At 45.0% G+C, this 15487-nt stretch overlaps 1 protein-coding gene across 4 annotated transcripts; it reads left to right on the plus strand.

The window, feature by feature from the left end:
• The first annotated feature begins 757 nt into the window (after window positions 1-757).
• Window positions 758-9808, plus strand: PDCL (phosducin like). 4 transcript variants are annotated; one of them, XM_027616726.2, is made up of 4 exons: window positions 758-1100; window positions 2560-2736; window positions 5627-5767; window positions 7517-9808. In XM_027616726.2, the coding sequence occupies exons 2-4, from the start codon at window positions 2578-2580 to the stop codon at window positions 8066-8068; spliced, it is 852 nt and encodes a 283-aa protein (XP_027472527.1). In that variant the 5' UTR covers window positions 758-1100; window positions 2560-2577; the 3' UTR covers window positions 8069-9808. The 4 variants fall into 4 exon arrangements, with proteins under 4 accessions (XP_027472527.1, XP_027472526.1, XP_027472525.1 ...); XM_027616725.1 differs by having other exon boundaries at window positions 761-1065; XM_027616724.2 differs by having other exon boundaries at window positions 766-1100; window positions 5586-5767.
• The last annotated feature ends 5679 nt before the right edge of the window (window positions 9809-15487 follow it).

The following is a 15487-nucleotide window of genomic DNA, read 5'->3' on the forward strand; positions in this document are numbered from 1 at the left end:
TTTCCGCTGAGCAGGGAGCCCGATGCGGGGTCCTGACCCCAGTACCTGACCTGAGCAAAGGCCGACGCTTAACCACTGAGCCACCCAGGCGCCCCAGAGGAGTTCTCACTCTTGAGAGCCTGAACCAACAGCTTCTTAGGAAAATGCGCACGTATACCAATTTGCAGACAATTTCAGGTGGTCGTAGTGGTTGTAGGACCACAAGTTGAGGATCTCTCCCTCAAATTAGGAGCCCTATTTTAGAGTGTATTGTTTTAGGGTATTTTGGATGATTTAATTTGCACAAAGCTTTCTATGAATTACTTCATGGTTGTGTATTGGACACCTTAATAAGGACTCAATTTGAAATTTAGGTTTAAAAAAATGTTGCAAAAGTAACATGGAATTCTCCTATATTCTTCACCCAGAGTAGTCAAAGGTTAACATCTTATATAACCATAGTACAATTATCAAAACTGCTGATACACTATTATTGTTAGTAGACCTTATTTCATCAGTTATGCTGTTCATGTCCTTTTTCTGTTCCAGGACCCAATTCAGAAATTCACACAGCGTTATCGGGGACCTGGCTTCTTCTTCTTTTTTTTAATGCAAGTCTGTGTGTTTTTGGGCAAAACAGTTAATGTCTCTGAGTCTGTCTTATGCGCCGCGATGTGATTAAGAACCAATAAGAAACACAGGTGGAACGGTTTCAGAAACTTCAAAGATAACCAAACTTTTATTATTAAAAACTAGGTACGTACAGGATAACTTTTCGTTTAAATTAAAACAAAGCCAACTGAAGAGTACTACTGCCGTCGAGGTGTTTTGTCCCAAAGAAGGACCCGTAGCATTCCCCTCAGCCGCCGGGGGAGGCTGCCCCTAATTGGGCAGCGTGCGTCTGCCCGACCGCAGGAAGGCCGCCTCATTGGTCCGCGCAGTCGGGACTCCGGCGGCTTTTCTCTTAGTGCTCAAGGCGCCGACCCACTTCTCTTCCTCCTACCGAGCGCACCCTTCCTTCCGAAGTGTCCGGAGCTGCCAGCCGGAAAGGATCCGGACTGAGCTAGACGGGGTAACTGCACTGAGGTCAGTCGGGAAGAAGCGGCGGGCATGGAATACAGGTGGGAGGTGATGTCTGCGCGCCCCCTCGACCCCTACGGCCGCCGCGATTTCCCTGCCCCGCCTCCTCCTCTGGTCCCACCTCCCTCGGGTTCCCCCCAACGGTTCCGCGCGCCCCTCCGCCACCCTTCCGCTGGCCCCGCCCTCACCGCCCCTCCGCCACCCCGCCTCCTCCACCAGCCCTTCCGCTTTTCCCAGCCCCCCCCTCCCCTTCAGAGGCCCCGCCCTCTCCGCCGGCCCCGCCTCCTTCAGGCCGCTCCACTGGCCCCGCCCTAGCCGCGTCCTCCTCAGAGGCCCCGCCCTCACCGAGTACACCCCTGCCCAGTCTCTGCCCTCCCTGCACCGCCCGGGCCGCTCCATGCCTCTTTAGGTTTGGTTCTGGCCCCCCGCGGCCCTCACCCCCCGGTATCTGCATGTTTCTTTCGATCAGCCCTGCCTTCTGTGCAGCTTCTCTGTCTGACTACTAGGGTCTCGCATTCCCGCACCGACCCTGCCTGTCTCCGTATGTGCTTAGTGAATGGTGCGAAGGCCTTGTGCTGGACCTTGGAGGTCCCTGCTTTCAGGAACCCCTTGCCCCTTGGGAGAGCCACTTTGTAACGGAGTTTCACAGGCCCGGTGATAAGTGTTTAATGAAGGAAGCATAGTATTACGATGCTTAGGGGAGGGACTAGAGTTGGCACCCTTCCTCCTGGAAGGGCAAGCTAGCCTCTGAGGAGCTAAGCTGTACCTTTCTCCCCAAGTGCCCTTGGTTTCTTCTGATGCAGTCTTGGCTCTAACCATTGCCCTTTAAACTCTTGGGAATCAGTAAGATCTTGTCAGGGGCCCTTCTTCTAACCAAAGTTGGTAGGGCTTTCAGAGCCCATCCATCCTCACCGTCAAGCGGTAGGGCTTTCAGAGCCCATCCATCCTCACCGCACAGTGTGCGTTAGGGGCAGTTGGAGGCAAGGGACACATGAGTGATTGATTTAAACAAAGAGTGACTCAGCATAATACTCTTGATGCTGCTTTTTGGAGTTTTTTCTGAGGATTATTACCCAATTTTCAATTACCCAGCAGTCGTAGTTGATAGGAAAACCTAAAAGTATGTGTAGGTAAAACCTCCAGTCAGTAAGTAGATTGCTCCAAGCCAACAGGCTAGTGCGGGGTATGGTATACGAAAGACAGTGACTCACGCCTTCGGTGTCTTGGAGTCAGGCACCCTGGGGCCTGGTCCCAGCTCCGCCATTCGCTGTAAAGCTTGGCAAAGAAACTTCCCTTATCTGAGCTTCAATTTTACCTTTGACAAAAAGAGCGTGATTGACCCTGTCACCCAGGATGATGGTATGGATTTGTTGAGATCCTGCTTATGCAAAAAATCACTTTTCGGGTCTTGTAAATAGTAGGATCTCAGCATAAGTGAGCCCCTAGTCCATGTCTGTCTGGTTCACACCAACAAAGAGCCTGATCCGTTGCCTCTCTTAGGCACCATGACGACCCTGGATGATAAGTTGCTGGGGGAGAAGCTGCAGTACTACTACAGCAGCAGTGAGGGCGAGGACAGCGACCGTGAGGGCAAGGACGGCGGCGGGGCTGCACTGGCCCGTAGTTCGACGCCTGCAGATGCTGAGTTGGCAGGCGAAGGCATCTCAATTAACACAGGTACTGGGAATCCCTGAGCTCTGGGATCAGGTTTAACAAATGTCCGTTAAATATGTATCAGTCAGAAGTCTCCTGATCACTTCTAATTCCAGTCTCACTTCCAGAGATAGCCTCGTGTCATCATGTCCCTCTGCGTGCTTCTAGCCATTTCAGTGCACAAAGCCAGCAGGCATGCACAGCATACGTAGACTGTGAACACACACGCAGTTAACACAGACGGACTTGCTTTTGAATCCGGCTTCTCAAATTAATAGTGGTTTGATATCACAGAAGTCATAGGTATGCATTTAGTACATGGTAGTATACTCTGTGGTAGTATAAACTCCTAGAAATGGCATGTTTGTACTTTTACATTTTCATATTTCCAAATTGTGGCAATTGAGGTGGTGCTGTTTTATATGTAACCCGTGGTATTTTCCCCATACACTTGCCCTCCTGCTGTGTTATCAGAGATCCCTGGGATCTCTGCTTCCTGGTGGATGACAAGTGGTAACTCATTGTAGTTTTATTTTCTATCTTTTTCAAGAGGGATGTTGAGCCTCTTTAACTTTAAGAGATATTTTCATATCCTTTACTCATTTTTAAAATTTGGTGGTTGGTCTTTTTCTTTTTAGGCAGCTATATAGTAAGGAAACTCATCTGTGTTATGAGCTGTAACTATTTCTACCAATTTGTTGTTTGTCTTTTGACTTTATGTTCTTTTCCTGGCGTAAAACTTTTATTTTTCTGTGTCTGAAAGCATTATTTAATACTTTCTTACTTTTTTTTCTTATTGAAAGGGTCTTCACTCAGGATTATAAAAAGGTTCTCCCATACTTTTTCTTGGTATGTTCATGATTTTTTTCTGTCTTTTTTTTTTTTTACACTTAAATATTGATTCATCTGGAATTCATTTTGGTGCAAGATATGTGGTAGGGCTCCCTTTTTGTCTTCATATTGCTACCCAGTGGTTTCAACACCATTTAGTGAATAAACTTTCTTTTTTCTATTGCTTTGAAATGTCAGTTTTATCATGTACTGAATTCCTGCCTATATTTGTGTCTTTTATTGTGCTATATCACACTGTTTTTAATTACTGTATTACAGGTTTCAGTATCTGGTGGGGCTGGTTTCCCCTCAATACTCTTCTGTGTCACCATTTTCCCAACTTTTTTTTTAAAGTAGGCTCTGTGCCCAGTGTGGGGCTTGAACTCACAACCCCAAGGTCAAGAGTCACATGCTCTACTGACTGAGCCAGCCAGGTGCCCCTTAACTTTTGCTTTCTTCTTTTTCCAAAACAAATTTAGGAGCATGCATACAGGGGAATGCATTAAATACAGAGATTAATTTAGGGTTAATTGGCACCCTTGTGATATTGGGCCTTCCTGGTCAGGAATATGGTATTGCTTTTCCATTTAATCAGATCCTTCTTTGTGTTTCTTGGTAGAATTTTAAAGGTTTTTTTTTTTTTTTTTTAAGATTTTTATTTATTTGACAGAGAGACACAGCAAGAGAGGGAACACCAGCAGGGGGAGTGGGAGAGGGAGAAGCAGGCTTCCCGCGGAGCAGGGAGCCCGCTGCGGGGCTCGATCCCAGGACCCTGGGATCATGACCTGACCCAAAGGCAGATGCCTAATGACTGAGCCACCCAGGTGCCCCATCTTCATGTAGATTTTTATATTTTTTTCCTGCGGTAACAGATGACCTCCAAACCTCAGTGGCTTATGATAGTGAAGGTGTATTCCTCAAAGCTGCTTGTGTGGGTCAGCAGCAGCCCTGCCTCTTCTTCATATATCCTGTCATTCTAGCGACAGGGTTGAAGGAGCAACCCCTGATTGGGACATGCCTTTTCATGACCAAGTCTAGCGAGCAAGAGAGGACTGTTGGAAACAATGGCTCGTAAATCTTTTGCTCAGAATTCATTGGCCAAAGCAAGTCACGTGGCCAAGCCCAGCATCAGTGAGCCAGGGATGCATATACCCATCCCATAAAAGGTCCTACAAAACACATGGCAGGGATATATAGCATGGAGCAGCGAGGCTTGGGGGTAACTTGAATAACAGAACAACCTGCCACAATCTTATAAAAATCCATATAATACAGGGGCACCTGGGTGGCTCAGTTGTTAAGCCTCTGCCTTTGGCTCAGGTCATGATCCCAGAGTCCTGGGATCGAGCCCCGTATCGGGCTCCCTGCTCCACAGGAAGCCTGCTTCTCCCTCTCCCACTCCCCCTGCTGGTGTTCCCTCTCTCGCTGTGTCTCTCTCTGTCAAATAAATAAATAAAATCTAAAAAAAAAATCCAGATAATACGGAATGTATGAATGTAGAATGGAAAAAGTAGCGGTTCTGTCTCATTAGTTCCCTTGGATCCCCCTACCTAGAGACAGCCTCTGTTAACTGTTGGCATTTCCTTCTAGTCCTTTTTCTGTGAACATACAAAGGTACATGTGCATAAGCAGATATCCATACATATATATACATACACATAACAATTTCTTTTCTAAAGAATGGATGATCGTCCCACGATACTGTTTTTCATTTTGCTCTTTTTTTTTTTTTGACCTAATATATTTGAACATCTTTCATGGCAAGAAACATATAGCTACCTCATTCTTTGTATGAGTTGCTTTATTTTCTTTTGAGTAGATGAATCACGATTTATTTAGTGCCCCTCCTGATGTTGGGCCTTAGCTTGTCCATTTAATTATGGAGAGCCACGCCGCAGCGGACGTCACTGTGTGGGGGCCACGTGAGCCTGTGTGCTCTGTGTCCCTGTGCAGCCGATGGAGCAGGCTCTAGCCGGTTGTGAGCTGGCCCGTAATCCTCTCCCCACTCTCCTCGGTCACCTCCACGTTCACCCCCCGCTCAGGTCCAAAAGGGGTGATAAATGACTGGCGCCGCTTCAAACAGCTGGAGACAGAGCAGAGGGAAGAGCAGTGCCGGGAGATGGAAAGGCTAGTCAAGAAGCTGTCAATGACCTGCAGGTCCCATCTGGATGAAGAGGAGGAGCAACACAAGCAGAAGGACCTCCAGGAGAAGATCAGTGGGAAGGTAATTGGCAGCCCCCGGGCTTTTCTCAGTGTGGCCACCGGCTTCCCATGGGGCTGTGTCTTCTGTTCCGAGTCCGGTTTGTCACGAGTTAGGTGAGGTCAGCATCTCTACCTCACAGTGCTCTCTGGGTGCAAAGCCCAGTGCAGTGCCTGGCCCATTGACAGTGCTCAGTAAATGGGAGTTTTCTGTCCTTTATTGAGGCCTTACCTTGGGCCAGGAATAACCCTCTGAGGTTGGTGGCGTTATCCCTGTTTTACCAACAATGAAACAGATGCTTCGAGAGGAGAGGGGCCTTGGTTCAGGGCATGCCACCAGTAAATGCTAATAGGAAGTAGGCGTCTCAGCCAGATTTTTTTGCTCTTTCTGTGATTCTGCTCTGTTTCACCTGAAGCCTGTTCACGAGAATTTAGCAGAACAAGGCAACACAGTAGAAGCAAATGGGCACTCTGGAAGATATTTGGGACCAGGTCCCTGACTCTCTTATTTCCCCCATATCAAAGGACCATCGAATCCTCCCACGTGCCCTCTGAACATGGATGAATGTCTAGGAGTGCCTGAGATCATTTGGCCATGGCCCAAAGCAGCTCTTGGCTGGAAATACCAGCCAGGATCAGGGAGCACATAAGAGGATTGAGTGAGGAGTCATTTGTCTGGAGCCTGAGGAGGATTTAGGGGCATGAGACTTTCTGACCATAACGGCTCAGAAAGAGCCACTCTGGCAGACCAAGATAGATGGGAGAGTTGGGAGCTGCAGGGAAGGATGGTGCTGGCCGTGATGCAGAAATGTCCATTCTGATCTACTGTTGTTCCCTGGCCCACGCTCTAATCAGTGCCATAGGAGGCAGTGCTAGGCTCTGTTCCAGGCCAGGAGAAGGAAGATACTTTTGTAACATAAGCTGGCTGCAGGGCAATGTGCCCACTGCTCACAGGGCTTCCTTCTACGGAGATTAGAGCAGCATAATAACAACATATCACATGACCACATGGGGCAGTTGAGAGAAGCTGTCCGTGTCCTGCTGGGTTGTGTGCTTGTGAAACAGGGCTGGAAACTGGCTCAATGCCAGAAACTGGGAAGTTAAGCAAAATATGGCACATTATGTGTAATTCTAAAAAAAAATATTTAGAAACGCGAGGAAATATTTATGATGTAATGATGCCAAGTGGCAAAAGCAGGTTATGGCTTAATTGGTACACCCGACAGCTGCTGTTAAAAAAGCAGAAATGATTTCAGCTTGCGACTGGTAATAAAAAGCAACATCCAGTTTTAGAGAGTGTATGTGACTGTGTGTGTGGGGAGCGTGCAAAGCAAGAATTGCAAGTGTTCTTTTTAAAATTCCTTAATATCCTGTTGTCTTTTTACCAGAATTGACATAGTGGATAAAATAATTAATCCACTGTCAAGACTGACCAAAAGAAACACGCTCATGAAGTGATACTAACCGCCTTTTTGGATGGAGAGGCATCATAATGCGGTAGTTAAAAGATTGGGTTTTAAAAAAATCTAGTTTGAGTCCTGGGCTCGTACCTACGTGAACTGGCGCCAATAATCTCAAGTCCTCGGATCTCATTTGTAAGATGAGGGCAATGAAAGTTCCCTCCCGGTGGGGTTATCCTAAGATTTCTGTGGGCTTTAATGCATACAGAGCACTTGGCAGGGTTCCTCACATCTCATAAGCGTGGGGTGCATACTAACTATAACCGCAGAGTTGTGTTCGTGTTGCGTCTGCTCACTTTGTGGTCGTCCTGCAGATGACTCTGAAGGAGTTTGCCATGATGAATGAGGACCAAGATGACGAAGAGTTCCTCCAGCGGTACCGGAAGCAGAGAATGGAAGAGATGCGGCAGCAGCTTCACAAAGGGCCCCAGTTCAAGCAGGTTTTTGAGATCCCCAGCGGAGAAGGGTTTTTAGACATGATTGATAAAGAGCAGAAAAGCACCCTCATCATGGTCCATATTTATGAGGATGGCATTCCGGGGACCGAAGCCATGAATGGCTGCATGATTTGCCTTGCTGCCGAGTACCCAGCCGTCAAATTCTGCCGGGTGAAGAGCTCGGTTATTGGGGCCAGCAGTCGCTTCACCAGGAACGCCCTCCCTGCCCTGCTGATCTACAAGGGGGGTGAATTGATTGGCAATTTTGTTCGTGTCACTGACCAGCTGGGGGAAGATTTCTTTGCTGTGGACCTTGAAGCTTTTCTACAGGAATTTGGATTGCTCCCTGAAAAGGAAGTCTTGGTGCTGACGTCTGTGTGTAACTCTGCCACCTGTCACAGTGAGGATAGTGATTTGGAAATAGATTGAACTGCTAGGCTAATTGCATAGATTTCTCATTGTTTGGGCTGGAAGACACATGTCTGTGTATTTATTTTTGTTCCTTCCTGTGTTGTGTGGGTTTTCAGCTGTTCTTTGTAGTCCCTTTTAGTATATGTAAAGTCAAGAAATTCTTAGATTCAGTTGGAATGCTGAATCACCTTGTGGCTAGCAGTAAAGTGACTTAAAATTGTATAAACAGGAAGCCAGGCTTTTGAAATGTTTACTTAAGATTCTCCAGCATGACATCTCTGTTATTGTTTCTAGTCAGTATTTACATAACATCCTAAAGACAGTGTCCTGGAAATTGTCTCCAGATGATCTCAGAGGTCTCTGCCAGGCCTGGGAGTATAACTCTATAGATAGTGTGTTCTTTGCAACATAAATTGTGTGTCTCCTTCATCAATGATCATAAATTATACTTACTTGTAATCAGATCCATAGTCCTGGAAGGCAGTTACGTTTTTACCCTAGACCCTGTTCTCTACCAGGGTCTTGTTTAAAAGTTCCAGACAATGTGTGTTTGCCCCATCAAGGGGGGTGACCTCTGCTGTTGGAGCCAGTGTCCTGCTCAAGCATTATTAAGTCTTGAATAGGAGGAAAGATTGATGCTGACTACCCTCTTGATGCTGGAAGGCCAGCTTGATTTAGAAATCGGAGCTGATTTGGAGCTGGGAGGCCTTTTTAAAGGAGGATCTTTCAATAAGATACTCCTCATTTCTTTGTCTGTCTTTCTCTTATTTAACAATGTAACTTTTTGTTTTAATGTAGCTTTTTAAAAAGCTTTTTTATTTTTTTTTTGCATACTGGAAAAGTAATATTTAACAGAGGAACATTTGCCAAAATACAGAAGTGAAAATAAGAAAGTTGGAATAACATCTAATCCTATTGTCTATGGTAAAACACTATTAATATTTTGGCATATATCCTTCCATTGTATTTTCTTTGTATATGTAGACATTTGCTTGTGTTTAAACAAAACAATGGGATCATTCTGAACATACTGTTTTATAGTATGGTCAGCTAATATAGATCAAACTTTTTTCATGTTATTATATAATCTACAACATTTTAAAAAATGGTCATTAGTATTTCACTGTGTAGATGGTGCTGTAATTTGCTTGGTGGTTGTCTCTTAAAAGGAAAAACAGCAAAGACTTTTTACTACAGAAGTAATAGGTGTCCATTGTAGAAAATGCAATAAAAATTGTTAAGCTAAAAAAGAGATTTTAAAAGTCTTATTATTCCGCCAACCAAAAATTATCTGCATTATCATCTTTATAGGTATCCTTCTAGTCTTTTCTATTTGTATTCTTATTTATAATAATGATTGTCATTTGAATGTATTTCGCTTGTTTTTTTTACTTAAAACGGTATAATTCTAAGGTCAGGGAAAATGTAATCTGGAATTAAAAGATTAAAATTCATTTTTGCTTTTTCTGGTTATTCAGGAGTGGACTAACTGTAGAAGGGTCTTGAAAATATCTATTGTGATTTGTCAGTAGGAAGAAAGTGCATGGTTTATCTGCTTACAAAGCTCACTGTAGAAAGTGTAGAAGAAGCAGAGACAACTGTTGTCAATGTTCCTGTTTATTTCCCTCAGTCTTTTTTCAGTATTTTTAATAACATTGAGAGCTTACTGGATTTAGTTTTGTGTTCTATTTTATTTAATATTATATCATAAATACTTTGACGTGTTATAAGAATTCTAAATAAATAATTTTTAATGGCTTCATAATACTTCATCATATGGATATACCATGATTTATTTAACCAGTTCCTTAATATTGGGTTTTTTTGTTTTTTTTTTTTGAGAGAGCGCACATGCATGAGTGGTGGGGTAGGGGGAGAGGGAGAGAGAGAATCTTAAGCAGGCTCCACGCCCAGCACAGAGCCTGATGTGAGCCCGATCTCATGACCCTGAGATCATGATCTGAGCTGAAACCAAGGGTTGAACGCTTAACTGACTGAGCTACCCAGGTGCCCCCATATTGGGTATTTAGATTCCAGTTTTTCATTAAAACACTTAGCATCTTTGCATTTGGGGCTGTATTTTGGATTGTTCTCTTAGTATAGATTTCTAGAAGAGGATTTCTTGGGAGGATGGGCAAGAACATTTACAGAATAATTTTTTTTTTAAGGTTTACTTATTTATTTGAGAGAGAGACTGCCTGCCATAGCAGGGGGAGGGGTAGAGGGAGTGAGAGAATCCCAAGCAGACTCTGCACAGAACGCAGGGCCTGATCTCAAGACCCTGAGATCACAACCCAAGCCGAAACCAAGAGCCGGATGCCCAACCGACTGAGCTACCTAGGCACCCTGCAAAATAGTTTTTAGAAAACGTCTTCTGTTCCTATTGGAAATGAAAATAGCCACTTGCAGAACCTTCACTTTGCCTTTCAAGAACAGAGATTCTAGAATAAAATGAACAGAGCGCCTCAGTGGCTCAGTCATTGGGTGTCTGCCTTCAGCTTGGGTCGTGATCCCAGGGCTCTGGGATCGGGTCCTGCATCGGGCTCCCTGCTCGGCGGGAGGCCTGCTCCCTCTCCCACTCCTGCTGCTTGTGTTCCTGCTCTCGCTGTCTCTCTCTCTGTCAAATCTTTAGAATAAAATGAACAGAAATGGAATGGGGAAATCCTTGAGTATTAAATCTCTTACTCAGGTATAGCAGAAATAGCACGGGCTTGGGAGTCAAGAAAGATCCGCGTTCGAATCCTGTCACTGGTGTAGCTCCTAGTGAGGTACCTAGGCTTCTTGAAGCTCAGTTTCCTCACCTCTGCAATGGGAACAATATGCTTCACCTCTTCTGTCATAGCGGTTCTCAACGTGTGGTCCGACAGCAGAGGCATCAGCCTCACTGGGAAACTTGTTCAAAATGCAGATTCTCAGGCTCCACCCCGGGCCCACCACATCAGAAATTCTGGGAGTGGCCCAGCACACTCTTTAGAAGTCCTCCAGGTGACTCTGAGGCTTGTTCAGGTGTGAGAATCACTGATGTATAGATTAAGATAATGACAGCAATGATCACAAAACAGCTTATTTGAGTTAGGGAGGGAAGGAGTTGAAACCAAACGCTCAGAGCTCTTCTCTTCCTCTTTATGTGATTCTCCTTTTTAGCCAAGGCATTGAGGAAAGGAAAGAAACTGCTACTTGTCTATCACAAACTATGTCCCTGTAGTATTCCAGATTTCACTTTCCTTCAGAACGAGATTCCCACGCACAGGCTCTGTTTTCTTCCCAGTGCCTGGCATGATCATTGGAATGATGGGAATAATAGGCTAACATTTACTAGCTTTGTGAACCCCTCTGTGCCTCAGTGTCCTCGTCTGTGAAATGGGGGTGAGTAACATGAGTCCTTTCATATAAAATATTCAGAACACTGCCTTCAAATACGTTTTTATCATCCCCAGTGCCCACTACTGTGCCTGACTCTTGCTAAGGATCAATAAACATTTAATAATGAACATTGTTCGCTAACTGAACATAATAAATTAAATTAAAATAAAATAAACCACTGAATACCAGGAGCCTTTCAAGGTAGGAAATAAATAGTAACTTTTCAGACATGAAGAAACCAAGACTTAGCAGAGTTAAGTGACTACTCCAGCTTGTGGACAGGGCAGGGTATAAAATCTGGTCCGTATATTTCCAAAATTTATACCATTTCCACAATGTCGTGTTAGTTCTGCGTGGAGAAAGCAGATGATCAAGTGACAGTAAAACATCAATTTAAAAAACAAAAAGTGGGGGCAGCTGGGTGGCTCAGTTGGTTAAGCGTCTGTTGATTTTGGCTCAGGTCATGATTTTGGGGTCCTGGGGTCCAGCCTAGCATTCAGCTCCCTGCTCAGTGAGGAGTGTGCTTGAGGATTCTCTCTCTCTCTCTCTCTCTCTCTCTCTCTCTCTCTCTCTCTCTCTCCCTCTGCCCCACCCCCTGTACCCCCATGCGAGCTCTCTCTCTCTCTAAGTAAATACATAAATCTTAAAAAAGATAAAAAAGAAAAAGTGGAGAGAATAGATTGGAGAAAGAAAATTAGGGAGCGAATTTAAAGAGAAAAAGGAGTTAAGCTGGGTGGAGCCCGGGTCCCCTGGTCCTGCCTGCGTTTCACATCAGAACCTCCACCCATCCGGGCTGTGGCTGTGACCCTCTGAGGGGTCCTCCTCTCCCTGCCAGGACTCCACAAAGTCCTTCCCCGCAAAGCCTGTCTGGTCTGTCCCCCCAGAACCATACTGCCCACCCATGTCCACTGCAGGTGGCAATGATCCAGAGAACAGTGAATGTGAACCCCAGCTTTCCCAGCAGCCAGCTGTGTTCCGTCAGACAAACTTCTTCCTCTCCCCAGGCGTTAGTTTTCCCATTTGTAAAATAAGAGGTAAATTATATGCTCTTTTAAGACCTGTCAGGCTCTCGGGAGCCTGGGTGGCTCAGTTGGTTAAGCGACTGCTTTCGGCCCAGGTCATGATCCTGGTAGTCCTGGGATCGAGTCCCGCATCGGGCTCTCTGCTCGGCGGGGAGTCTGCTTCTCCCTCTGACCCTCTTCCCTCTCGCGCTCTCTATCTCTCATTCTCTCTCTCTCAAATAAATAAATAAAATCTTTAAAAAAAAAAAAAGACCCGTCAGGCTCTCAACTTTGATGAATTCATGCATTTTTAAAAATCACCTTTTATTTTGAAAACTACAGGAAAATTAAAAGAATATTACAGTTAATACCTGTATACCCTTCACTTAGTTTTACCAATAACATTTTGCGGCTAACTTGCTATATCTGTTTTTTTGTGGAACCTTGATAAGTCTTTCCTGTCTCTTCAGGAAGAAGCAGTCACACCATTCCCGGTGCTTCTATGGGTTATGACAACATTGGTTAAGAAAAGTTTTGAGGGGGGTGCCTGGGTGGTTTAGTCGGTTAAGCATCCAACTCATGGGTTATGACAACATTGGTTAAGAAAAGTTTTGAGGGGGGTGCCTGGGTGGTTTAGTCGGTTAAGCATCCGACTCGTGATTTCGGCTCAGGTCATGATCTCAGGGTTGTGAGACTGAGCCCCATGTAGGGCTCCATGCTCAGCAGGGAGTCGGCTCGGGATTCTCTCCCTCTCCCTCTACCCCTCCCCCAGCTCACGCACTTTTTTTCTCTCTAAAATAAATAAATAAATCTTAAAAAAAAAAAGTTTTGAGGGCTCAGTGCTGTGGCTTTGCTTTCCCACCTACCTAGTGGGATAAAAGTAGTTTGCGTGACAGGCCCATGAATTAATACCAGTAAAGTACTTGGCACTTTGTTTAACACATAGGAACATCTCAGTAAGTTATCTACTGTTGTTTTCATGCTATCATTTTGTATTTAGTTTAATGAGAAACATAAGGTTTTCCCTGTATGAGATGTGGAAATCCTGGGGGCTTGAATGAACTTGTCTCCCTTTCCTGTAGGGTAACCCCAACTTAAGCATGTGTGGTTGCCCCAGTTGAATTGTAAGTATTTGTTTACACAAAATACTATGAAGTATTTGGGGACAGGGACTGTATCCTGTCATTTCTGGTTTCTGATCTGCGTTGACGGAAGCGCATGTTGGCTGCGTAAGTGGGGAAAATCGCCAAGGCTGAAGTAGGCTGGAATTCACACTAAGGTAGAAGGTTCTCTGTTATATTGCTTTTCCAGAAATGTTACATATTTTTGGTCAGAGGTGTACTACTTATGCTCTCTGAGAACCAGATTACAAATTCAAATTAAACCCTCAGCCGGGCCAAAGCCAAGAGGAAATGCCAGGTCTAACTTGGTTTTGGCCACATGGTGGCAGCAGAGGAGAGGGAAAGAATAATTTTGTTGCTGCTGGTAAACCCAGCCACAGACTTCGGATTTAGGGGCTGGAGGTGATGTCTACCACCATGTACTAGCCGTTTTAGAGAATTTGTTTTTAGGAAAGAGAACCAGAAAGTATTACATGCACACCTTTTATTAATGAGTAACAGGGCAAACACAGTATTATTTGATGAATGCAACATGTATGCATTTAACTTTCATATTATGGTCAGTTAAGGCTGAAAAGAGGAAGGCAGGGGGCACCCACACTGGTGAAGAGTCCCAAGCTCCCTAGTTCAGAGCACAAGCTTTGTGTTCAAATCCCAATCCTGCCGCTTATCCTCAATGACTTCTTGTCCCCTCCCTGTGATGGTGCAAGTGACCAAATATATTGAGATTTACTAGGTGCCAGGTCATTATTCTAAGCACTTAATTATTTACTTATTCATTTTTTAGTTTTAATTTAATTTAATTTTTTAAGAGTAAACTCTACTGCCAACGTGGGGCTCGAACTCATGACCCCAAGATCAAGAGTCACGTGCTCCACCAACTGAGCCAGCTAGGCACCCCTATTCTGAGCACTTTTTTTAAAAAAGATTTTATTTATTTATTTGACAGAGAGAGACACAGCGAGAGAGGGAACACAAGCAGGGGGAGTGGGAGAGGGAGAAGCAGGCCTCCCGCGGAGCAGGGAGCCCGGTGCGGGGCTCGATTCCAGGACCCTGGGATCATGACCTGAGCTGAAGGCAGACGCTTAATGACTGAGCCACTTAGGCGCCCCTATTCTGAGCACTTGATATGTATTTTCTTGGATAATTCTCATAACAACCCCAGAGAGATATTATTATCCTCATTTATAGTTAAGCAATTTGCCTGAGGTCAACCAGCCAGTGAAGAAAAATGTCAGGACTTAATGCCCAGGAACTCAGAGCTCAGAAGTCAGGGTCTTAGTACTGTTTGGCAGCCTTGCCTCTGTAACAGGCTATGATGATGTCCACCCAAAAAGGCTACTGGGAAGAGATGAGGGGTGCCTGCCCCGTGGTTGGTGTTATGGACTGAGCTAACTAAGACCCTGATTCCTAGTAATTTCTATAAATTCAAGAGAGTAGGGAGAAGTGGGACACCTCAAACTTACCTGGAAGGAGAGTTGGCAAGAATCACAGAATCCTCTGCCCTCTGAGGTTCATGGTAGACCTTGCTGTCCATCTTTTCCAGAATTGTGTATTTCCTACAGCCTTTGTGTTACCTCTGAACACTTCCCACTAAGTACAGCCTTTCTAAAGGCAAGGATGCTCTCTCCCTTTTAGCAATCTCAAGTTTTATAGGATTTAGGGCCAGGATTCTGTGAGTGTGCCTTGGAGTCCACCTGCATCAAAATCACCTAAGGTGCTTATTTAAAATGTGGTCCCAGCCCTCACTCCTGACCCACTGATGCAGGACGTCTGGGGGTGGAGGGTAGAATATGCATTTTACATAAATAGGCCAGGTGATTCTGATGCATGGCAAATAGACGGAGTAAGAATGGGGTGAGGGGAGGGCTTTTACTATTCCTCATGTCAGCTCAGAGCCAGATCTCCATTCAAATACCGATTCTACGACTTTGTGGCTTGGAGCCTTGGGC

Source organism: Zalophus californianus, chromosome 13, assembly GCF_009762305.2.
Source record: "Zalophus californianus isolate mZalCal1 chromosome 13, mZalCal1.pri.v2, whole genome shotgun sequence".
NCBI classification, from domain to species: domain Eukaryota; kingdom Metazoa; phylum Chordata; class Mammalia; order Carnivora; family Otariidae; genus Zalophus; species Zalophus californianus.